Here is a 19,013-nt window from a genome sequence, read left to right on the forward strand (position 1 = left end):
ATGTAGCTCTACATTTTATTGACTTTGTCTGCACTAAGCTTCCTTACCAGCATGTGCTCTGATGGGGAGTCTCCTTTGGTGTTCCAGAGGGCTGGTGAAAAGAGGAGGTAGTTCACAGGACATTAGAGTGCTAGACAAGTCTGAGACAATTTCGTTTTCTTCCCTCTTGAAGTATCTGTTTCCTTAACAGTACTTCAGTTCACTTTTCTTTGCAGCTACAGTTTGAGTAAGGTTTTCTTTTGCATTAATAAAAAATACTTTATCAGAGTAGATTCAGTTAGAGAATGGGCAGTAGAGGTTCTTTTGATTTAAAAATGTATACTGTTATTATTATTCAAGATTGTTTGCTTATGTTAACTTAGTGTGGTTAGACATGCTTTCAGATTTAAAGGGAAAGGAATGGAAACCAAACAAACCAAAACCTTTTGGCTGGGGTTCTGAGGATGGTCATCAGGGTGTGGAGTACCTGAGGTGCCTATGTAAGGTATAAGAAGGGAAACAGTAATGGAGGTGTTATAAAACGGGTTTTATACACATAAATACTCACTGATCACTCATGGTGGGATATTGTAGTGGTCATTTCACTCAGGAAGCAGTGGGGAAGTGGAGGGCAGGGAAGAACCTCTTCTAAAACCCAGTTTTGTCCCACTGTTGGTTTCATCAGAGTTTCTTCCCCCATATTACTCCTGCTGGCTGCCGCTAGTGATAAGGGAGGGGAGCAAAACCAGCGCTTCCCTAAGGCAGTGTGACAGATCCTCTCTTCCCGTATCAGCGTGGCAGAGAAGAAGGCAAGTATTTCTGCAGGGAAAGGAAACCAAGATGAATTTCCCTGGAGAAGAAAAGAGCATGAGAGGAATTCAGGATCATGCAGGAAAAAGTGATGTAAGAGGAAAAAAAAAAGGAAGCAAATCAACACAAAAAATATCCTACCACCAAAAAAAGGACCAGAAATTGGCTGGGATCCATTTCAGGAAATCACTGTAAAGCTGACTAACTTTGTCATATGCAGAAATACAAATCAAGAGAGGACATAAAAGATGACAGTGGAGCTCTGATACAGCCTCTTTCATCTATGGTGGAGTCCAAAACTAACATCTCTGCCATGCTGACCTCACAAGTGGAGATCAAACTTCACACATTTGGGACAGTAGAGAGGTACAGTGAAAAACAGCTTTGGTTGTGAGTTGAAACAGTCTGGAGCGTGCCAGACATTGCCTAGGGCTGCAGCAAAGCTTTACTTCACAGGTTAAGCCTGAAATGGCAAATTTTTAATCTGTACTCTCCATTGACGTAGCTCAGGGATGACATCGTGCTGTGCAATTGTCTTCCTATCTTGTGGATGGAACTCTTCTACTATGGCATTTTGGTACATCTGTGATGTTAGGTGTTCTCCACCAGTTTTGGAAATTTGGCAGGCTGCAGTGTCAGAATTTTCTCTGTTCCGGGCTCCCAGCCAGGGAACAATGTATTTCAGGGCACAGCAGAGGCAATGGCAAGAACTCTTACCAGATCCTTGCGCAGGTTGAAACCATGGACCCAGCTGGTGTTGCAGATGAACAGTGCAGTGCATACATACCAAGTCTGACATATGAAGGAAGTATCAGGGCCACAGCATGTGTGAGGCAGAGCTGCTGTGCACTGCAGGCTCGCTGCATCCCAAACATGCCAGATTTCTTACCTATATGCCAACCACTTGTGCAGAAGCCAGTGTTTCTGGGGCATGGTGGAGCCATGATGAGTGTGGTGTACTGAGTGTCCATGTGCCCCTTGCCCTGAGACACGTCTGATCTTGACCAGGTAAGTCTGCTCATGAGCCCTTTCCCTGCCCCACCAGCTCAAGCCCACCAGATGGAGCACCAAGGAGGGAAGGTGGAGCCTTGGCTGTCTCCATCCTCTTGGCCTCCAGAGGAGGAGGAGCCGACAGTCCTGGGGAGCTGCTCCCAGGAGCAGGCATCCAGGTAGGCTGAGCAGAGGGATGGGATGGGGACATGTCCCCAGTGCTGAATTGGAGAGGCCAGCTATCTCCTGGCCTAGCAATCTGTGGCAGGGAAATTTGCTCTGACAATGTAATGTTTGTGCCTGGAAGTAATGGCTAAGGGAAAATGCGTTTGAGAGCAAGAACAGTTATTTCAGGACAGATTTTTGCACACATTTTATATCCGTGGCTTGTCCAGGGTGAGGCTCAGTGTGGGGAATGGAGCCTTATGGATATGCAATGGATAACTAAGTGGTATGCATTTTCCTAAAAGGTTCCCCGTTAGAGGTTGCATGTATTTACCACGCCCTGACAGTAGCGCTTGATTTTGAGTTTTCTTAAAGAGCAGTTGCATGTACACTCCTTCCAACCCTACCCTCCCCGTCCCATCCCGTCCCCTGCCCCCGCCCCCCCCCCCCCCCCCCCCCCGCCATTTCCTTCTGTTGTTCTTTTTCAGATCACTTGAAGGTTTTTTCCTGTTTATTATCCGGACATGCTGTGCACTGTGTGTTGATTTGACTGTCACATAAGGAATCTCCTACTGGGATCATTGATGCATTCCTTTGTGTGTGTGTGTGCATGTGTGTGTGTGTGTGTGTGTATTTATGTGTGGCAATGGCTCCTAGGCTATTAAAAAGAAATGTTGGTGATTAAACAAAAATTAGAATGAGCTACAGGTGTTAATGTGAGTAAAGTTTAATTACCCTTTACCAGAAAACCTACAACAGTGTGATGGGTATAGTCATAAACAAAAATTCTCCTTAATTGACATAACAGGAAGGGTACTTCAGTGAGCAATTATGCTGATGTCCTGGACTGGCACATGTGTGTGCCACAAATATATCTTGTACTTCCTGCAAAATTCTTTTAAGTAGCTATAAGGAAGACGGGTTGGGCTTTTTTGGTGTCTTTTTTTTTTTTTTTTTTTCCATTGGTTCACGAAAGCGAATCACTTACTTACTTAAGGCTCTTTTTGAGGAAAACAATGGAACAAAACAATGCTTTTTGTATGACCTGCCAAAGCACAAAGGATGCATGGGATGTTATTTTTCTTTGTTGTTTTTGTCAGCAGGAAGTTTTGTTGTTGGGAACGACTATAACATGCACTGTCCTTGCTCTACGTAATCACTGTCTGGTCCTGCAAGCCGGGTCTTGTTACTTGCCTCATCAAACTGGCACAGGCACCGTTCTGCTTCACTCTGTGGGCTTTGTTCAGCCCTGAGTGTCCGCACACTTACTCTTCATCCGGACTGATGCACAGTAAACAAACTTCAGGAGTCGGGTGGTCCAATGATTGCTGGGTTTGCACAGGTCAGGGCCCATGGCTAGAATGCTGACTTTGTGAATTACCTCCTTTTTTTTCCTTAGACGGCTTAAAATTGGAGTGTGTACAGTGCAAACAGCTTCAAAGTGTTTTCAGGTGTAAATATTCCTTCCAAAACTCGACTTCGATGTGTTCAGGTCTGCTTTGTTTACCTCTAGGTTAGTTGTAGGTTTGTAACAAAGAGCCAGATCCGACTGAGTAAATCACTTGTGGAAGTTAATTGTTCACAGTGAAAGCTGGTCTGGCTCATTTTGCCTCCGTCGCAGGAAGAGACAGAAGTGGCGTGCTGGATCTGCGTTCTAAACCAAGCATTGACGCGACTTTAATTTTGATCAGATGTCTCTCTTCAGGGCATTAAAGAAAACCTGCTCAGTAATCAAAAAGAGCCTCTTCTCTAGAGAAACGTAAGGAAAAAAGCAATTTAATTCATTTTACAGAAATAAAGTACTAATATAAAATTTCAGCTTTGTCAAATCTCTTTTGCAGGCTATCATAAAAGAAACCTACTTCTCCATATTCGGCAGTCACCAGAATCAAAGAATGGTTATTTTTTTCCTGAGAAAAAGAAATTCAAATTATTTGCAATGTGATATATTGTGTGATGGTAACTTTATATTCCAGCTGCTTTTATTCACTGCTGCTGTGTTTAGATGATATTTGTACCTTCTCTCCAATGACATTTTCAAATGGTTTTCAGAATCAGCTATGTGCTTTGTTTTCATTTAAGTAACTGTCTTTTTTTATTCTCTCCTTAGGACTGAAGCAGTGAGAATGGAAACCACGAAGATTAATATGTCCCGCATCCCACTGGTTAACGGAGGCATCGACACTGCCATGCTCAAGGCACACAAGCCCCGTGTGATGTCCAAAAGTGGTCACAGCAACGTGCGGATAGACAAAGTTGATGGCATTTACCTACTCTACCTTCAAGATTTGTGGACTACAGTTATAGACATGAAGTGGAGGTACAAACTCACCTTATTTGCTGCTACTTTTGTTATGACCTGGTTCCTTTTTGGAGTTATCTACTATGCCATTGCATTCCTTCATGGTGATTTAGAAATAAACAAGTTCACTCCAAAGCGCGAGCCATGCGTCAAGAATGTAGACTCTCTGACGGGGGCATTCCTGTTCTCCCTGGAGTCACAAACAACCATTGGCTATGGATTTCGTTTCATTACAGAGGAGTGTCCTCATGCCATTTTCTTACTTGTGGCCCAGCTGGTCATCACCACCTTGATTGAAATCTTCATCACAGGTACCTTTCTGGCCAAAATTGCAAGACCTAAAAAAAGGGCAGAGACTATTAAATTCAGCCACTGTGCCGTCATCACTAAACATAATGGAGAACTTTGCCTGGTGATCAGAGTAGCAAATATGAGGAAGAGCCTTTTGATACAGTGTCAGCTCTCTGGGAAGCTTCTCCAGACATATGAAACGAAAGAAGGGGAGCGGATCCTGCTGAATCAAGCCAGTGTCAAGTTCAATGTTGACTCCTCTTCAGAGAGTCCATTTCTCATTTTGCCCTTAACCTTCTACCACATTTTGGATGAAAGCAGCCCTTTGAGAGATCTCACACCTCAAAATCTCAAGGAGAAAGACTTTGAGCTTGTGGTGCTCCTGAATGCCACGGTGGAGTCCACCAGTGCTGTCTGCCAAAGCAGGACTTCCTACATCCCTGAGGAGATCCACTGGGGCTATGAGTTCGTGCCTGTGGTTTCTCTGTCTCCAAATGGAAAGTACGTTGCAGATTTCAGTCAGTTTGAGAAGATTAGGAGAAGCACAGATTCTACTTTTTATAGTATGGACTCCGAGAAACAAAAACTAGAGGAGAAATACAGGCAGGAGGATCAAAGAGAGAGGGAACTGAGAACGATGTTGTTACAGCAGAGCAATGTTTGACTGAATGGACAAACTATTCTGATTAATCCTTTTTGCAAATTGAAAAATCATACTGTCTGTGCTGTATGTCTGCTATGAAACCAGCAGTGAAGTCCTTTTCAGCAAATAGCTTTGGTGTATAGTAAAACTGTCCCTTTGACTGAGTTGTTAAGTATTTTGTAATTAGGCAGGATTTATTTGTTCATGATCGTGATTTAGCAAAGTTGGATTTGTATTAAGTCTCTGCCTTATACGACCACTAAAAGCAGACACATCACTTTCTGTATGGAAAGTGAAACTGGATGCACTGTGCTGATTCCTTCAAATATTTATTTGACATGGCTTTACTGTGAGCATGCATTCACAGAGGCAGCACACAGTACTGCTAGAAGAAAATATGCTCCTTTAAAATATGTATATTTAAAATGCATATTCTCACACCAGGTATTGCCTTTGTGGGGATCCCTGGCACTGAAAGTAAGTTTTTTTGAGATACAAGTGGTTAGATAGGGGAAGAGCCTGCAGGGAGGTGATAAACTTCTTAAATCTTGAAGGAGGGTGACAAAGTAGTTGTGATGGGTGGTGAGGAAGGGAGCGTGCTCTCTGCTACTCAGAGCTTGTTTTGTGATCACTCATTTTTTTTAACCTTGTTAAATGCCTGATTTATATATACTAGCAAAAAGGGGAGATGAGGGCAAGATACACAGAAGCATAACAGTAATCAATTATGATTAAAGCTGGCTTTAAGGCATCTGTTTTTTATCCAATGTAAATAGTTTGTAATAGCAGCATGACGATACATTTCTACAGATTGCTTGCTTTGCTAAGGACCATATTTAATTTTGGTTAAAAGAAAGCTGTATAATGTCTGTAGACAATATTTACTTTTTCTGGCAACCATAAAGGACAAGCATTCCTTCCATTCATTTCATTTTTGGTCTATATAAAACCATTCCATTAATAAAGGAATTTAATTTGAGCAGCTCCTGATCTCTTTATGGCATGGGGAGAGGGTGTGGTACCTTGGAGATGTTTAAAGAGCCAAGTGCTTGGTATAGGCAGTTGCATCCAGCACACAACCCAGGGACTCAGCAGATCACTAAAGCCATCAGATTACAGGTAGCACACCAGGTAGCAGTGGTGTGCATGTAGCATGCCTGTTATATATAGGTCGGCTTTGTTAATGGGACTTAGAAATTATTTCCAACTCATACAACTTAAGCAGCTTTCTAGAGATTTTTCTCCTCTAAAGCTTTGTTCTAGTTCTAGAGATTTTTCTCCTCTAAAGCTTTGCCAAGGAAAAGCTGTATTAAATATGATTTTGGGTCTGTGGACCAGGTCTTGGTCTGAGAGCCACCAGGGCCAGCAGTGATGAAAGGACTTTTGGCATCATTGCATTTACTATTACCATGCTTAGCTTCCTGGCACCAGTGGAATGCAGCTCTGCAGTCTGCCATACAATATTTTGCACAGTAAATATTGTGTAAAATCCTAGCTTGGTGCCTAAAGAGGCATGCAGCAAGTTGAGCATGAAGATGCCTGTGGCACCAAGAAAGTGGTCAAGAAAGAAGTACATACTGAAGGTGTGTGGTGGTGGTGATAAGGGGGAGCATGAGAGGCTCGAAACTGCTCATGTGTGCAAATTGTTCTCTCTCCTTCATGAGAAGTCAGAAATCCAGGTACTTGTCTGAAGAGAGAGAGCGAACTTAATCCAAGAAGGTTCCCTACCCATTACAACGTGAGCAAGTTTTCTAAAACAGTTGTACTTGCAGGTCCCGCCTAGCATTTTTGGAAAGAATTCCCAGGTGGTATTATGCTGTGCTGTCACACAAGTTTTCATTTGTAATCACATATAGAGGATGTTAAAGTTTACATTACTGATTGTTCATTTTCAATTTTCCTTCACTTTGATCACTTGTTTCATTGCAAGGAAGCGTGTGTGCTCCATGAAATTTTGCAGTCACTATGTATAGACCTGAGGTTCATGTCCTACAGCTCAAAGAACACTGCTTTGGGATGCTGAGGGGAGAGTGCAGGTGTCTTAACCCTTCTGCTAAGCCTTAGCCTCCATGTTTTGATAAAAAAACATACACTCCAATTCTTTCTTATCTGAGTAAGTGCTCAAATCATTCCTAAAGTTTTGTCTTAGCTGTGTATCGGCTGTAAAACAGTTTCACCAACAGCAAATGAGCTCGTTCTTGTCCAGAAATACCTGATCATTAACAGATCCCCTTCTTCCCATCCCCAGAAACAAAGAGAGACATATGAATTTTTATCTTTCAGGTGAGTGCTCCACTGATTTCAATAAACTTGTTTGTTATTGCACTTTCTTGGTTGTATTTTAAGAAATCCTAGTGCATTTAGCCCTGTAGGGTAGGCACGTGCCAAGTCCCAACAGGCCTGCATATTTCTTGAGTGTCAGATCTAGGAAGTCCTGTGGGTACCCAGCTGCAGCGATGTGTCTGTGTGAGGCCTTTTGTGGCAGTCAGTTAGGAGCCTAGCGACCAGGCTGCTCAAGGCTTTGACTGCTGCTGAGCAGTCATTTTTTAGGATCTTCAATTTGGCAGCTAAGGAAGCAGGTAGAGACTTAAGTCCCTTTGTACACCAGTCCCAAGGTTCCATTGCTATGTTCACTAGGCCATTCCAATTATTAGGTTATCCTGATGAAAAGACATCATAAGAAAAAGCCTTGGAAAGAAGGAAAGCATCACAGATTATATTTTCTCTGAACTTTCAGTCCTACAAGGCAAGAGAAGGCAAGGCAAGGAAAGGAAAAGAAAGGCAAGGCAAGGCAAAGAAAGGCAAGGCAAGGCAAGGCAAGGCAAGGCAAGGCAGTCTTTGGCAAAATCAAAGTCAAAGCAAACCTTCATCAGGTAGTGAGAGACTGTACAGTCTCTGTATGTACTGTATACATACATTAGTATAATACATAATGCACTGTTATTCATTCATTCCAGTCTCAGAACACAGTCTTACTCTGCAATAAGCTGTACTTTTCAATCCTGCTTTCATGCAAGTGTAACTTCCACTGCTTTGTCTGCAAGTTAAGAAGAGAAGTGGCCTTTAAGCAGCATGCTTAGCTGCAGGGTACTGAACTGCAATGGAAAAATCTCATGACATGTGGATCTGATATGAATCACTAGCAAACCACAGCCTCTCACTGCTTGTGGTAAGTTCTTCTGGTTGTGTAAATACAGCTATGGTGATTTACCTCAGCTGAGGACTGACAGGATAGAGAACCAGAAGGCAAAAATTCCATGGCCATCCTGAAGTTGCCTTACTTATGAGTAAGGACTGTCCTGCCCACATGGTGATTGAGGGTGTGATACCCTTCTTGTGCATCAATTGCTTGTCCCAAGGGTATTGGGGCAGAGCATCCACAACTCCAGCAGGTCAGGTCCCTACACAGCTGGCAGCAGCACCTTCTCAGTCCTCACTCTGCCCCACAAATGGAAAACACTGCTTTGGGAACTACTGAGTTGGATGACTATACTAGTCTTTAGAATGTACAAACTTTATGAACAGATTTAGATTAAATCTGAATCTAAAATTGCAGGGACTAAGGGAAGTGGTGGAGCTCCATGGCCCTGTGTGCATGATTATGTCTGTCAAGTAAATCCTACTTTCCAGTCACTAGATCATTCTGAAGAAAATAGTCATAGTAATTTAAATTAAATTAAAATAAATTAAAATCTACTTTTAAAAAATTTGCTGAGGAAGATGACATACTTACTTGTCTTTTGTTCATGAGTTATCAGTGAGCAGAACATTTTTAGAGTCTTTGGGACTTGTACAGCATACAGCTGAATGGGAACTTATTTCAGCTTGTGGACTGTTTCTGAACTATTTGCTTTGGCTTCAATACTTCATTATTCTTTTTTTTTTTTCTCTCCCTTTTCTCTTTTTATGATTTTTTTCTGTAGAGGTAGGTGATTGAAAAAGCATAATTTCACTTCTGTTACTTTTTTGCAATGACTTAGGAAGGGGTGAAATGAACTCGCAGAGACTGCAGGCTGACTGTGCCAAAGTCAGATCCACCATCCTTCACAAATGTTTCACTTCATCTTCCAAACTGACGACAATGTTTGTGGAAAGCCAAAAACTTGACAGGGGATCATAGTAGTCTCCAGAAAAATTTGGTTCTCTAATTTTCTGAATAGAGGTAGGAGGGCAAGTAGCTATTAGGTCTTAAATATACTGGGGGGGTGTGTGTGTGTGTGTGCGTTGCAGAATGGAAACACAGAAAGAAGCTCTAATCGTGCATGCTCACACTGATCTGTATGACTGACCACTTGCCACTTCCATAGGACGCCAGGTTAAAAAACCCTACAACTCACTCAGATTTGCTGAGACGTCTCAAAGGACTGGGAAAATTGAAAGCAAGTTTTGTATTTGAACAAATGCTCCTGACGCCTTCTGAATGTGTTTGCTCAGTTTTAGTATGATGACAGCCTGATCTTGAAAAAGAACAGGTAAGACTCTGTGATGATTCTATCAAACCCATGATCGAGAGAAGCTTAAAAAAGCATAGTGTATGCTCTTGATCTTGTTTATTCATTGCTAATATACTGCTTGACTGCAAAGCAGTCATATCCTGGTTACCCTCATGTTGGGATTACGTGAATAAAGGAAAGATACCCTGGCTTGCCTACTCAGCCTTCAGCAGATACTCTCTGCAAATATTAGATTAGCAGAACAGCTCCCTTTTAATGCAGCAGGTACTCATTGAACATCCTGTACCTAGATGGCTCAAAAGAATTTTTGGAGCATTTCCAGGACATCAGATATTCCCTCAGTAGAGACCGTTCAGAGCCACCCTGTCCTATGTCAGCACACAGAATACACAGCAAAACAACATAATTCCACAAGTAGCACAACATACGTATGCTTTTATTGCATCTCCTCTTAACAATAAATTCCACAATGGCCACTGTGCACCTCACCATATCACATGATTGTTAAATTCATTCCTTCTTTAATATCCCCTGTAAATGTTTATCCAGACAAAATATGACGTGGTGACTGACACTAGTGATACTGAGACGAGGAAAGTGTTTAAGGACATAGGATTTATGACTCTGACACGCGTTGCCATGAATCTTTCACGATGGACAAAGACTGTACTGCTTTACCTGCTTGCTCCTCTCCTTTCCCCAGGATCAGCACCCTCAGAACCAAGAGCTGAATGGAGCACTGCCTTGTACTACCAAGGCTCCAGCTGAGATTCAAATGTGCGGCAGGCTCTGATGAGACCAAAGCCAGCTCGTGGAGGTAAGCTGGCACTAAGATCCTGCACTGTGGAGGTGCAAGATGTGTGTTCTGTTCTGCTGACCTTCATGCGGAGTAAAAGTGTCTGATGGGGCAGCAACATGAAGCTGTCTTCAGCCACCCTTGCTGTATATCTACTCTCTCTTGGGAACATGCTAGCCTCAAACTAAAATGCAGTGAGTCTGAGTTGCTATACATTAAAAAGGTCTGAGGTATCTGAGGAAAAGACTTAACAGAGATCAGATGGCTCCAATACTCATTAATGACTTTTGCAGTTCAAAATGTTCACCTCCCATAGACCAATTTCTACGTCTTTTCCCTTCTACTGCTCATATTAAGCATCTAATTACTTAATGCTGGTTAGATCACAATTTATTTATCTTTCCTTTGCAACAAAGATATATACTTGAATCATAAGCAGAGTAAGATTTCACTTAACAACTGTGGTTAAACAATAATTTTCAAGTTAGGGAATTGTTATTCATTCTTTACCCAATGAAGTTGCTAAAACGGTCTGTGAAATGTACCCTTTGCTGTGCTCCAAAATAAGAAATATCTCAAAATAAATATCAAAGTCCAAGATCTGGAATGAATTAGGTGATTCATGCTAAATGGCCAGTCTTGCTATTTATCGGAAAAAAACATTGTTATTTTCAGAAAAAAAAAAAGTATCATTAATGCTACCCTGATGGTAGACAAAGTTTGGAAAGAAGATTATGTGCCATAGCAGCCTTTGAAAGATGTCTGTTGTAGGTCAGGTTAGTTTTTCATTGTAAAGCTGCAGACATATAGCTGCTTTCCTGTGAGAAACAAAGGTTTAGGCAATGTTCATTTCCCAAAGCATGTCCAACTGATATTCATGTAACAGAATCACTCGTTTCAGTCTCAGCGCAGTACCATCAGGTGTCTGGGAAAGGTCAGAATGTAGGTTAAGTGCAATTCCCAATGACACCCCCACATTTCTTCCTCCTCCCTCTCTCCTCTGCTCTCTTCCATGGATTCATTTTGAGACTATCTGTTCTGTACACTAAGTGCCCTAAAATAGCGCTAAGTAACAAACGGCATCCCTACGAGTACGAACGTAAAGCATCTCTAAAAGCTGCAGACTCGGGTTCATATTATGACAGTTTATGGCTGAAGTAACAGGCAAAACACCAAAAGGCAGGCAAGAAAAAAAGGTACAGTTAAATACTTTCTTTAAGCGGGCAGCACTTCAGAACTGAGACTTGCTATCCTCTTCAAATAAGTTGCACCTATGTATGAGGCAAGTTGGGTATTTTTTCTAGAAAACTGCTCTAAAACTGTATTTTTACTTATATCTGGGTGAATATCATAGCTGATCTTTTTTCCTTTAACCAAAGTACTTGAAAGCTAGAACAGACACTCAAAACCTCTGTTTTAAAAATCAGAAGTGGCTGTGGGTCTTCCAGCTGATATGTTGAAAAAAGTTTGCTCAGCTGTGAAATGTCTATTAATGAAACACTGATTGCTTTATCCTGGCAGTTTTATTTATACTAACCTCACAAACCTGGGAAAATATTTTATTCTGAAAGGAAATAAGCAAGTGGAATCTATTCCCTGACAGACTTCTGCTGTTCCCCAGTTCTACAGAAAAATGGGAGCTTATATGCACATGGAGTTATTCCAGCATAATTGTTTAACAACTCCAAGTAACTCAGCCTGGAGCAATAGTACACGTGGACACTGTGAGACGAGAATGTGAGTGTCTTTCCCTGCATCAACTTCATTGACTTTCATGACCGATTCCATCAGAAATAAAAAAGAAATGATCCCATTGCCACATGACTTTACTCCATTTTACCACTCTCCCACTTCAAATTTACGGCTTCTTTTATTCCAGATGCATTTATTTGCATGTGCAGACAAGCCCCAGACTGCAAGGAATGGCTCCAGTTTCTGCTCATGGAAGTGGTCCTTCCCAGGAATTCTTTCTGGGTGTTAATGTCACTGAAATCTAGAGGCCAAATTCTTGGCTCCATGGTTCCCCTTTCTGCAGAAGCCTGGCGTTGCAAAGAGGCCGTAAAGCTGATCCAAGAAGCCAGCTGAATCTTTTCTCTGGCACAGAAAGAAGCATCGTCAAGACCAGGCTATTTCCACTGGAAAAATGAGTCTCATTTTGTTCAAGAAACGAATGTGCTGTAATAAAATTTTACAACCCCCATAATAAGCCCATTATCAAGATTGTGACAAAACATGAAAAAGCTTTAAACTTCCAGTAGTTTCATGCTAACCCAGAGAACTGTAGCCAGCTCTAATTCTGTTTTGTGATGTTCAGTTGGTGTCAGATACAGGTTTGTTTAAACATTACAATTTACAACCATAAATTTGGCGTTTTAGCTGGAATTTGAACTTAGACTTCATTGCTAATCCATGGTCAGTGCTTCAACTGGTATTTCACAAATTTGTCTGTGGACTTCCATATTCTGAAAGTCTCTATTTTAAACCTGCAATCTGATATCACCATCCCATTACCAAGTATCCATCTCATACCTGTATACAGCTGCTAAATAATAGAAAATGGGCCTATTTTGCTATTGCTTCTCTTTAGAGCAAGAGGTTCTTTAGTACTTTATTAAAGCAGTCAACATGATTTACTGTCATTCCTCTCCATCACTGAGAAGCTGTGACACAGAATAGCAAAACAGCAAGGGTAACCCAGCAGATCGAAGCTGTTGATGTCAACACCAGGTGTCAAAGCTGGAGACCTAAGTTTTAGTTCAGTGAGGTCGTAATAAGGTCACATTAGGCTTGTAAACATTTTTAAGACACTTGATGCTACCTGAGAAGTGGTATGTGTCAGATTTTCTATCTTGTCCTCTTATCATCCAGGAGACAGTTCGCATTCACACTAATGTTTGTCCATCAAGATAAACACCACTGTTACTGGCACGTTTTTTGTCCTCTTTCTCAGTTCTCTTGGGGTGCCCATGCTGCCATTCCTGCCTGTTAGGACAGCCTTTTTGGTTATTTTTTCTGTATATCTGGTCAGTCTCCCTCTCTCCTTGATCTCCTTCTCTCACAAATATTTGTTGCTGAGATAGACAAGTAGAAATCCATTTACACCTCAGGAAAGGTGGACTGTGGCTTCTGAGACCTGTGGCTTGATCTCCAGGCCCAGGATGGACAGGACACAGGTCTGACTGAGAGCCATCCAGGCGATGCATCCTGAACCTGTCCAGAGATGCCATCTGAGGCACTCCAACAAGTCATTGGGAAGCGGAGCCTATAAAGAGCTTTGTATTTCATTGGAGTTTCTCTGGATTTCTTTAGTTATGTGATGAATGGAGCCCCTGCTTTGCTCGCATGTACCCTCTCTACCCAGGCTGGAAAGGATTTGAGAAGAGCAAGCTCTGCAACTTAACTCTGCTAACTGGTGGTTAAAATGCACGATCTTGCTTTCCACCATCCTTCTCTTCCTTAACTTCTGCCAGAGAGCTTTCTTGGGAAAATTATATTCACAGCTAGGTTTAGAGAACAGACAGCTGGTGCAGGGCAAGAATATGTTAGCTTATAACCACATCTTTTCTGATGAAGCTTCATCTAAAATAGCTTTAATTTTCAGGCAGTTACTGAGTGATTTGAGGTGCTGATGGAATAGCATGCTAGAAGCAATTAAACTGTACACAAAGTGAAGAACTGGGCACTAAGTGGAAATATTCTAAATGTGAAGAGACCAGCTCCAAACATGGGCTTGGGTTACAGAAATAGAGTGTTTGCTGCTAGGGATGCATTTCCAGTCCCACTCCCAGGTTGGTACATGTCACGACACTGAATATGTGTGTACATGGTGATCTGCAGTATAACTAATTCATTTGTTGGCAAAACACATGGTACACAAGACATGATCCAAAGTCCCTTGAAGTCTAGGGCCCTTTCCATTGACTTCAAAGGACTCTGGATCCATACTGCAGGGGTGGTGAGCCAAGCTCACCACTGGAACAAATGATGACAATTCCATGGAAGCCCATGTTTGCTTGTGCCAACAATGAATCTGGCCTATAAACTGTTCTACAGCAGACAGAGATGGCATAATTCATTCAATGGTTCAGAAAGTAATTAAATTTTCATGACCATCAGTGTATCAGCCATGTTATGTACCCAATTACATTTTTTTTTCTCCCATTTTTTATTTAAATGCTCCCTCTTTGTTGGTGGTGTTGAAGCAGTCACAGTTTGCTCACTCTCCTTATCTAAAATGCTGCTTAATCTTTAAAGCTTTCCTTTTCACACAGTGCCAATGTAATAGAATTGATTGTATTATTATGAGTCTGGTTTTCATTTACTACAGTGTTGATAGAGGAGAAATGAAATGACATGACTTGTAAAAGAACAGAGAGGAAATAGTTCTGGACATTACCAGCTCTAGTAAATGTAGCAGTAATTCTAAGCTTGCTCAGTACTAGCCATATTCAATTCAGATGTCTGAATTCAGAGATCTTCTAAACATTGGATTTTGTCTTCTCTTTACTAGAAGGTCTTGCTGATAAATCCCTTGCTCAGTAATACACTCAAGAAAGTAATGTAGACTGTAATGGCAACATTTATGGTCACAAGACCAAACAGACAAAAAAAAAATAAATAGGAGAGCATTATGAAGGAAGCCTGGTATTTCTTCCCCTTTCTGTTGTATTATTTAAGTCCACAGGCTGATTGCTTGTTTTATTGGATTTGTTCGTATTATCAACCTGACAAATGACCATCATCTGTGGATTGTGGCAAATTAAATGCTCCACAGATTTCCATCCATTTTTGGCCAGCTGAGTGAATAGCCTTAATCCAGATAACAGATGTCAAGTGCGGTATAACTTTTTATGAAGGCATAAAACATATATATATATATATAAATATTACACGTTGGCAAGATGAGGCAGTGAACATAATCAGGGGCCCATTAATATCAGTCTGGACAGGATGCATTTTATGGTAGTATATAATGGCACTTACGTGGAAGCAAAGGAATATTTCACCATTTCATTCTTGTTTGCTCGTTTGTCCTTATAAGCACCGCCAGGGACCAACAAAGAGGAAAAACCTTATTAAAAATGCTTATTGCACCTGCCTTCTTCAGTTTAAAGATTTCTTCCCCTTCAGGCAGGCAGCAGCCCATAAATGGTTAATCTGGCATTTGGCACATCTAAAGGATCTGTGGTGGAGGAAGGAACAAGTTAGTGATGGGTGGAAATTTCTGATAATGCCAATAAAAAGGTAGCCCAATTACTTTTCATAAATATGATCATCAGTAAGCCGGTAACAATTTAACAGCCATATAAGGAGTTGCACTAGAGTGATTAGGTTTAATTAATACAGAGTTTTATCAGAAAGAAATGATTCAGCCTGGCAATTTCTCATTCATGTCTTCATGAAGGGGAAGGTGCATGCTGGAGCATGGCTTTGCATCATTTCCTCTGCTTCCCGTTGTTTGCACAGGAAGAAGTCCTTGATTGTGTTCTGGGTATTGTACTGCCTGGGACCAAGCTCAATGGAACATCAGAATGATAAATGTTTATATTTCAAAAATGAAAATGTGTTCAGCCTGTTAAGGGTCTTCACAATTGCATTTGTAGTAATACCAGTCTATACAGGAAAGGTTTTAGATCTGGGAGGTTCGTAATTCAGGATAAAATCTGTCTCACATTTCACCTATGCAGTGAACTGTGCTGTCAACATTTCTGCCACCCATGAGGTAGTCACCTGCATGGATGACCTACCATGAGGTAGGTTTTGTGTGATGGTCACTTCTTCAGGAGTGCAAAGCACAGGAACAAATGGGTGGGGATGTGTCAGACATTGTCCTGCATGTCAAATGTCATGTAAAGCATGCTACTGAAGGCAGACACAGTCTCTCTGAATGTAGTTTGGGATAGGAGTAGTGACGTAATCCTGCCTGCAGCCTTCAGCTGACTGATGTCATGTGGGTGACGTAAACCCTACAAGCGCATTTTGGCCCATGTGACCTAGTGGCTAGGTGCACATGTGGGCTCTTGCTACAAGCCCCTCCATTTCAAAACCCAGTGATGGCATTAAAGAGCCAGCTCAAGCCTTTGTCTCTTCAACCACAATCAGTTCTCCACTAGTCTTATTTTGCTTCAAGGGCAAGCATTACATCGCACTGGCTTTGACAACAGCAGTAATCAGTTTTCAGGCTGCATGCAGCTTTCGCAAGCCTTTCTAACAGCGGTTTGATGACACTAGTGAAGTCCCATCTGCTTAAGAAAACTCCCCAAGCACAGAGCACTATTGGGAAATATTTTTCATGCCTGTGATGCATTGGTTGGAATTTCTAATCTGTAGCTTCCTCACAGCTGCAGGCACCCCTCCAAAATGGGTCTGTCTTGGGGTATTTATAACGTGTCTGTCACCAGGGTAGCCAAGCACCACATGGAAATGCAGCACCCAGGTTTGCAGCTGATGCAACTCATCATCGTTTTGTCTCTACCAGGTTCCTCACTCTGGCATGCTTCCCATGGCATTTGCTCCAGAAGAGCTTGTTACAAATGATTGCTCCTCCAAAAGCTCCCTCGTGGGAACAGTAGGCAAGCCTGGCACCTGCTGCCCTGCAGTGCAGCATCCCCTCCACAGAGAAAAGGCTTTTAGACAGGGCTTTTATTTTTCTGTTCAAGCATTTGGGCTAGCATGCAACAGACTTCGGATGCTACAGTGAACAGCCACATTTAGCTGAATAGTATTTACACTGGAACTTTAGACCCTTTCTGAATTAATTTTCAGTGTCTAAATCTACTGAGCATGCCAGGTGAATACATTGCAAGGATCACAAACCAGTGTAGCGCATTGCACTTGGTCATACAAAGCCATGAACTATTTTCCTCTCTAATCTCCTTTCTGACTGATTCTGAAGGTACTTCAACCTGAACTATCTAATAGCCTGATCAGCCATTTCCTTTTCATTCTGTCCGCAATTTTTATCCCTTCCTTGTGTTCTGCCCAATATCTACTAAGAGAGTAATCTTATCTGAAAGTTGAAGTTTCTGCTCTTCAAAGTAAATATGCAGCTTGGACTGCTAGTAAATTATCTGTAAAGTAGCTGATAAAGAAAAGTCCCTCCCAAGCAGTTCTGGTCTGATCCAGATCTGAAGCCAAGGTAAAGACCTGGGACTCCAGAAAGCAGCCAAGGAATTTGAACATTTGTGCTGTCTAACTGGAATACTTGTCTGAAACAGTTGCTAGGCGAACTTCACCCAGTGCTTCCCAAACCAGCTCCATCACTGGGTTTCATACACACTTACATGTCTGAAGTTTGACAGTTTTGCAAAACATGTTTGGGAAGAAAACACTCTAAGTGGCATTTAGGTTACAAACAGCTGAGAATTCATGGGGTAACAGGCATTCCTGGTCAATGAGGCAGCCCTGTGCCCACCCAACCGGTCACTCAACCCGCTTAGCAGGGCTCAAGTATGGGGACTTGCAGAGCTTCGATGCCTGGGTAAACCTTTTGTGTAAGCCCTCTGAAAAGGATAGAGTTTTTATTCACTTTGAAAAGTTTGCTCCACTTTGGTGGATGCTCACAGGGTAAATTCTCCTAGAGGCAGACAATCCAAAGGACGGTAATCTCAGACAAGATATTGCTAACACTCTTTGGTGTTTTTTTTCCCCTCCCTAAGGTTTCAAACCTGGAGAAAGCAGATGTGCAGTGGGTTAGCAGCAGCCCCCATAGTGCTCCCTGCTAGCTCTGTCTCTTCTGCATTTGCTGAACCCTGTAGTTACAGAAGATTGCAGGCACAGAGCTGTATTCTGCCATTGATTTCCCATGTTTTCCCTAGAGAGCAGCCTCATTGACTTCCAAGGTATTACCCACAAAGCAAACAACTGCTTCCACTCATCTGGCCTTCAATAGCCATGTTACGTGCTTGCCTTGCCCACACTCTGCTCCGCAGAGACTTATCACAAACCATGGAAAATTCCAAAATTTGCCTTTGGAATTCCTGTGTGTTTTGAATGGGGGAAGGGGCTGGGTCTGCATCCAGATTAAGTTTAGATTTGGTTTGTGGCTCAAAGCTGAACCAGGACTAGAGTTCATATTCATAATTGAGGAGTGGAAAACTCACGGATTTATCTCATGAGGATTCTTACCAAAACAGCTGTTATCGTTGGATTTGGGGCACACACGAATCAGAGCAGGATACAGAGTATCCCCTCAGCATCCACTGATTTCCATGGTACGGCCAGAAAACCTTTCAGTCAAGCCCTAAACCAGACTATGAGAGCCTTATGATTTTCTGATTCTTGCGCTGAACAGTATCTGCTGAAGCAGGTTTGATTGTGGGGATCAAAGCCCTGGATATTCAAAAAAATATTGTGACTTCTAGCCTCTGTGTGATACCTAGACTATGCCTAGTGCTGGACTTTGTCCTATTTTTGCTGCAGGGGTGCACTTCCACTGCTATGGCTTATGCAGGTGAGCATGCTTGCTGCACTGGCTGGGGTGCTGGGCTAAGGAACTTGTGCCAGCTGGCAGGTTTGTACCATAAATACGCACTGCTGCTTACCCTTTGAATCTGATTCTACTGTAGCAAGACTTAATAGAGG

The 19,013-nt window shown here is 42.0% G+C and overlaps 1 protein-coding gene across 6 annotated transcripts in view; it reads left to right on the forward strand.

Annotated features, from left to right (window-relative positions):
* The window catches only part of KCNJ15 (potassium inwardly rectifying channel subfamily J member 15), a 69,337-nt gene extending 62,910 nt beyond the window's left edge, over positions 1 to 6,427 (forward strand). For 4 of the 6 annotated variants that reach the window (XM_080376654.1, XM_080376655.1, XM_080376656.1 and 1 more), the window contains exon 2: positions 4,055 to 6,427. In XM_080376654.1, the coding sequence (XP_080232780.1) occupies positions 4,071 to 5,201 (1,131 nt within the window). In that variant the 5' untranslated portion in view covers positions 4,055 to 4,070 and the 3' untranslated portion in view covers positions 5,202 to 6,427. Of the gene's footprint in view, positions 1 to 59; positions 3,704 to 4,054 lie in introns of those variants that run through there. The other 2 variants (XM_080376651.1, XM_080376653.1) reach the window with 2 other exon arrangements.
* The last annotated feature ends 12,586 nt before the right edge of the window (positions 6,428 to 19,013 follow it).

This window comes from Falco punctatus, assembly GCF_963210335.1.
Source record: "Falco punctatus genome assembly, chromosome: 2".
NCBI lineage: Eukaryota > Metazoa > Chordata > Aves > Falconiformes > Falconidae > Falco > Falco punctatus.